Here is a 6,792-nt window from a genome sequence, read left to right as displayed (position 1 = left end):
GAACAAAATACAAAAGAAACACAACTATAATTTCTCTATCAATACATTTTATTTATAAATGATAAAATACAAAAGAAACACAATTATAATTTCTCTGTCAATACATTTTATTTATATGCGGAAAAACTTTTATATTTTTCATTATCTTTCACATTAATCAAAATATTCAATTTTTTTTAAAGAAATTACTTGTTTTGTGACATGACATTTATCTTTTTCGTTTTTACGTTAACATGAAAACAAAAATAATTAGGGTTGTCTTTTGTCTAAGGTAAAACGTGAGAAACAAATCATTTATTCAAAGCACATTTACTCAAGCAAAAATAAGTGAATCCTTCATTTTTTTCCATGTCAAGTTAAAAACGAATAAGATAAATGTTATGCTACAAAACAACAGACAACTTCTTTAAAAAACGGATATTTTGGTAAATTTGAAAGGTAACTAAAAATATAAGGTTTTCTAGATATAAACAAAATATAAATGTTTTTTTTGAATGTTGATAGATAATAATTGTGTTTTTTTTTTGTCCAACATAAAATATAGAAAATATGTATCACATCTCCTTACCGTAAGGGAGTCAATTGCATTATGTAACATGTTAAATTGGTTTGGATAAAAAAAAATATTGGAATCGGTTGCATTATGTAACATGTTAATTGAATCATCACGTCTAATTCCTTGGTAGAAAAGAAAAGTATTAGTCCGTGGCTTTTTTTTCAAGAATATCAAACAAAATATAACCCATAAACACTCACCCCAAGCAAAGTCCTTGGAATTTCTTCATCTACAAGCAAACTCAACCCTCATTTCATGTTAATTTTCAACAAACCCATACATACATATAGCACTTTAATTCCTTTCTTGGTATATATGGTTTATTGTTTAAAAAAAATAGTTTATTTGTCGAAATCAAGAGCCTCGAGTGATCAATAAAGTTAGGATGAAACTCGGGGGTGGTGGAACTAACAATCTAAACCGGCCAAGACGAGTGATCACCGGGCGCGTTTATGAAAAGTTCAAGCCTATCTTTGAATGGAAACAAGAAGATGATCATGATAATCTTCTCGTTTATCTTCTTGGTAAATTTTCTTGTTTACATGAAAGTAAAACAAATTATTCAACTCATATGTGTGATATCCATACATCTTGATTCTTGTCTCAACGTTTTTACAAGTTGCTCAAAAATGTATTTTAATTCGTTTATAACCTCCAAAATCAGTTTATCAAAAAAAAAAAAAAAAGTTAAAAGTTAGCATATTAAATATGAACATGTAATCATTTTTAATATACTATTGATATACATATCTTTTCTGTAAAGAAAAAAAAGGCATGTAGGTCTACCCAATCTCATCCACTACCGACCTCGGCCGACCCGACCATTTTGTCCCTAATAATTCTAAGTGAGATGCAATTTTAATTTATATTTTACTGGTAATAATCAAATTCAAAGATATAAATATTCTTAATAAAAAATTGATCAAAAAAGTTTAATATATTTTTTTCTCAAATTCAAGAGCTTTCTGGTTTGAAAAAACAATTAAAAAAACCTATATTGTAGATGTTCTTATTTATTACCCAAAATAAACTGTAAAATCATTCAACCATCCAACTATTTTTCATGTATAATTTCATATTTGATTACTTGCATTTGTGTTGTAGGATTCCGAAAGGAGTTTATAAAGGTTACAATTGAAAATCCAAACATCCTTAGAATTCGTGGGGAGTGTCTTGTATCTGGAAACAAATGGAATCGTTTTCAGGAATATTTTACAGTTCCCGAAACATGCGAAAAGAGCAAAATCTGCGCCAAATTCGATGGCGGAATCCTCAGCATTACCATGCCTAAGAAGATGACCGATGCACCCACCATCACTTTCCCACATCAACCATCGTTTGTGACTAGTGACAATACAAATCCAAACAATCAAGGAAAAATTGAACATAAGCAATCAAACCAAATCAAAGAAAATGAACCATCAATTGAGAAGATCATAAAGACAAAGACAAGTATGGATTCAAAGGATAAATTAGAGAGGTGTAAGATGATAGTGAAAATGTTAGCCATAGGAGGGATGAATGATGGGAGAATGGTGGTAGTGAACATGGTGGCAATGGTATTGTTGGTAGCGCTATCTTGGGGTTTATGTTCCGTACTTCATTGGAACCTCAGATGAAGGGAATCAATTAAGCAGATAGAAATATGTGCGTGTTTGTAAATTTAATGAGACAAATATTTATGGTTCGTGAGTACAAACACCCAAAAACAAACAAGTATGAATACATTTATAAGACAATCTTTTAAAAAATACTTTATGATTAATTTAATTTTATAAGGGAAACAAACACCTAGGTCTTGTTTTCTTACATCTCTTTCATAACAAATATAATTGCTACTAGATTGTTAAATTTGTAATCTTGATCACAAGTTCATTTTATTTTACCATAAAAAAGATCATCATCCCAATAGGATCAATACAGGTGTAATGTGAGACTACTTGAACAAAGAAAATGGATGTCCAATTTGAATCTTCATGAACAAAGTTAAAAAAAAAATCCCATATACTTGTACGAAGAACCCATAAAAAGTTTCTATCACACAAAATTGATATGGACACTACTAGAAAAAAGGTCTTTTACGACGCGCAAATTACGACACTCATTAATTTATGTTACGCAAACGAGAGTGACATTAAAAGAGTGTCATCTCTTCAGAAAATTTAAGGATTTAGGTCACGCATTATTGCGTGCCTTTAAATTAGTGTCAAAAGAAAAAAAAATTAAAAACACAGAGGGCGCTGTACCTTAAATGTGCGCCCTCTATATGTGTCGCTTTATAATTTTAATGAACGCGCGTTCCTTAGTTACAAGCGGGAAAAGAAAAGCCAAAAAATTAGAAAAGCCTGCTACCCTCCCTGCCCTAAGCATTTTCACGCATCTTTCATTCTCCTCACACTGTTGTGCAACTTCTCAATCAAAGATCGAAGGTTACGATTTCATCTCCATCTCTCGACTTCATTATCTCAATCAAGAAAAAGGGCTTCTGATTTCCATTCATCTACTTCATCGTTGCTGTAATTTCACCTTCTTCATCTCTCTGTTGTTATTGAGAATACTCGCCAATAGTTTTCTTGCACTATTCCTTGACCTGCTTCCTTCTAGATACGCTTCTGATCGAGAGATTCAGGTTAGGGCTTTCAAGGCGCCGTGGAAACTGTAATGGTGTTCATTGTGGCGGAGGGATTAGGGTTTCTAGAGTGACAGACGAAAGAGGAAATTGGGGTAAATGTCCGCAGAAGGAAGCATGTAATGAATCGACACTCATAACGCACCTTCCACTTCAACTCTTTTCATAGATTTCTTCCTAGCTGATTTTATGATTTCTGATTTCTGATTTCTTCCATCTGATTTTAATTTTAGATTGAGATTTCTAAATGTCAGTCACCAGCAGCCTATCACCGAAACCAAACTGAGACTCGCTCAATCGCTAAAAGCCTGGGATTTGCTAAAAATCTATTACTCAAACGTGGGATTGACTGAAAGTCTAATACTCGTTGAAAAACGAATGCCTGATTTCCAATTAGGATTTCATATTTATGGAATCCAAGTTCTTGATTCCTGAATTTGATTTCCCTTGACCCTCCTTACAGATCCGTAGAAAATTTAGAAGAGCCGCCACATATCTCAAGCACACGGTACCATCTCTCTCTCTCTCTCACGCACCTTCCATCTGATTTTATTTTTGCTCATCTATTCTGGATTGCATTGCTTTCGAAAATAGTGGTTACTTATTAAGGGGCATTTTGGTCAGCTTGTTAATTTTGATAGAATTCGGTATTACTGGGAAAAAAAATGGGTGCACCCCTGTTCCTTTTTATCGCAGTAGGCTCTTCTTTGATATTTTTTTCTTCTAATCTCCTTGGTTTGAGAAGCAGGGGCTGCTTGATCAAAAGTTTTTTTTGTTATTGGTCCATGATTGACAAATTTATGGAAGGGTTTCTTGTTCTTCATACTGTTGATTTTGATCCTAGTCAAGACTATTGGGTTCATTGTTATGTCATATACAAAGGGCAATACTGGAATCTTCTTGTTTGGTTTGCGGTTGATCAAAATATTTTTTTTTCCTTTTGAAAATGTTGCTGCTGAGTTTGATTCTTGCCATGGCTGCTGGGTTAACTTTAATTTTGAAAGGGGCAATTTTGGAATTTTAAAAGGGTAAAATGGGATAAACCCCAAATCTCATAGAGTTGACATCACAGATGCAGTGGAACTAGCTGTTTCAACATCAGAAGCGTTAACAATCCACACATGTATGTCTATTTTTAGTTTCATGGATCAGCTTCAAAATGTGGCCTTTAAATTTGCACGCTAAGTGTTTGTGAAAAGTCCTTATCAATGATTTGGCATTTAGAGGCACCTTTTGGGATTGAGAAAGATGGCCCTTCTTGAGTTGATCTATTATAATGTTAGAAAGGGTTAGAATTTAGAAGAATGAACTCAATTTATATGAATGTTTGATTTTATAAAAAAATATGAATGTTTTAGCTTTGTTGTTTCTCTCTCAATTTCAGATGATTCATTATGTAAAAAAAAGATAGAAATTAAGTTTACAACAAAACTGTTCCTTTTTTTTTTGCTTTTATGTTTATCTGGTTTTACATAGAAGTTTCAATTCTACCGTATAAACTTGCCATGCGAATGGCTCCTAATATATTTCCTCTTGATATAACATAAGAATAAAATTAATTTTTTATATTATTTGATATGCTTATTTTGCTTACATAATTTTTTTATTTTTTATTTCTGGTATTGCAACGTGTTGGATATGCATTCCAGCAAATTTACTGGAGTGGGTTGGGTGCTTGGGCTGACGGAGTTCTTGGGAGGGAGGTCATGTTAAAATTATTTTCTAAAGAAAGAGATGAAAGATTGATACACCATCTCATGGCTTCAAAGGAGCTTCATCCATCCTTAATATCTGCCCAGAGTGAATATAAGGTGTAAGATGAGAGTTCTGATGAAGATTATCACAATCTTCATTGATGTTTTGTGAATACTTTCATTAATGGTTCTTATCTTGTGGTTTGTTAAGCAGATTATGGGAGTACTTTTGGCTGCAGTTCTTAGACCACAAGAAGCTCAATGCCCTTTAGTTCAATACATTACACGAGAGCTTTTAACATGCTTAATAATGGAACATGTAATGAGATTCGCAAGCCCCGAGTGAGTATTCAATTGCTTTTTTATTATTCGGGTAATTAATATCTCTACCTTTTTTTATTTAGTTCACTAATAATATCTATACATATACATCTATATAAAAAATCTTTTTTTCTATATTTTGAAGGTATGCACCTGTTCGTAGCGATTCGGTTGTTGGTGAGCTGAAGTTGTCAAAGCCAACTGATGTAATTCTCCTAGGTATTACTTTTGTATTTTTCAAGATTTATTTTATATACTTTTCTTAAAATGCAAATTTGTTAAATATTATGTTACATTTAAGAGATTACAAGAATTGAGATGCTTGCGGTTACTGGTAAGGATTTTAATCCTTCTACATTATAAAACTTACTTTGTTTCGTATTTTCAAATATTAAATACTTATTTTATCATACCGTATTAAAAAATAAAAAAGATAGGTACATTTGTTCAGAAGAGAACAAATCCTTTAAACCATTACAATCATAATGTTCTTGCCCATATAAGCTGTGATTTGATAACATTGGTAATTTCTTCAGATGTGAATTCATTGTAACAGATACATTTGGAAGATCGAGTGAACCGGCATATCTGAAACTGCCCTGTTTCCCCTGGTCTTGTCTTCTAGACTTGACCTTATTTCTCTTCTTATCTGTCATTTTTGTTACTTTGTAATTTCAATTAATATATAAACAGGTTTCTTGGATTTTTTTTCAGGAATTCCTAAAATAGAGAAGCTAGAAATTGAAGGGAAAGCTTTCCATACAAACTTATATGCAGTTCGTTGTAATTATAGTGGAGGAAAAGAGGGTAAGAGTAAAATCATGTGGCTTAGATCAATGGTTGGAAGTCCAAATCTTATTTCCATTCCCGATATCTTTTTTCTTTTAAAATTTTTTACCACTTTATGAGAAACAAAGTGAAATGTGGGTCTATAAATTGTTTTTTTTTATTGTAGGTGAAACAGAAAGGATCATCAAACATATGATCAACCTATTTGGGCTAGTATTGTCTGTGGCTCCTTCTCCTGCTCCTGCTCTTCCCCCATCATTTTCTTCCATTATGCAAAGATTTAAATCTTACTAGCTTTTAATCTTTCCATCATGACAAGAATTTTGTATTCTTATCTTGCTGATAGGTCCAAAGAAACTTGAATGGGATTGGACCATTGTGCTTCCTGATTTGCTGCTATCAATGGATGTTGTGTGAATCCTCATTGAAGTCTTCATTTTGGTTTAAGAGAACAAGGTGGAGAGTCTAAAAAGAGACAAGTTAGCAACAGAGAATCTCCTCCAAGAAACAAGTTACAACAGAGAATCTTCTTCCCCTTTGTTCACACTTTACATAATCACTTTCAATAATATTATCTTCCGTCTTCGTATAGTTTCTTCATTATTAATTTTTCTGGAATCTTTTCTAGGTCGTCTTTGGTAATGGAACCGTGGACGTGGTGGTGGTGGTGGATATCGTGGTGGTGCCCCAGTCAACCAAATCCAAACCTTAATTTAGCTGCTGCTGGGCTTACCCCTGGGTAAATGAGAGTCAAAAAGACGTTTTTGCCCCTCTGTTGCTAGGTAACCTTTTCAACAACAGCA

The 6,792-nt window shown here is 32.9% G+C and overlaps 1 protein-coding gene across 1 annotated transcript; it reads left to right on the top strand.

Annotated features, from left to right (window-relative positions):
* The first annotated feature begins 866 nt into the window (after positions 1-866).
* On the top strand, positions 867-2,321 carry LOC145080455 (22.7 kDa class IV heat shock protein-like). Its single transcript, XM_079023174.1, has 2 exons — positions 867-1,080; positions 1,661-2,321. The coding sequence occupies exons 1-2, from the start codon at positions 942-944 to the stop codon at positions 2,173-2,175; spliced, it is 654 nt and encodes a 217-aa protein (XP_078879300.1). The 5' UTR covers positions 867-941; the 3' UTR covers positions 2,176-2,321.
* Positions 2,322-6,792: the final 4,471 nt, after the last annotated feature.

The sequence above is a fragment of the Lactuca serriola genome, chromosome 1 (genome assembly GCF_051521515.1).
Source record: "Lactuca serriola cultivar US96UC23 chromosome 1, Lser_US96UC23_V15, whole genome shotgun sequence".
In the NCBI taxonomy this organism is placed as follows: Eukaryota; Viridiplantae; Streptophyta; class Magnoliopsida; order Asterales; family Asteraceae; genus Lactuca; species Lactuca serriola.
The sequence above is the reverse complement of the archived record's forward strand: the minus strand, read 5'-3'. Positions and strand labels throughout refer to the sequence as shown.

Excerpts from the sequence above, each read along its gene's own strand:
- LOC145080455 (XM_079023174.1), top strand. The coding sequence starts at position 942 with ATGAAACTCGGGGGTGGTGGAACTAACAATCTAAACCGGCCAAGACGA. Across the intron at positions 1,081-1,660 it reads TCTTCTCGTTTATCTTCTTG|GATTCCGAAAGGAGTTTATA; the intron begins GTAAATTTTCTT and ends TTTGTGTTGTAG.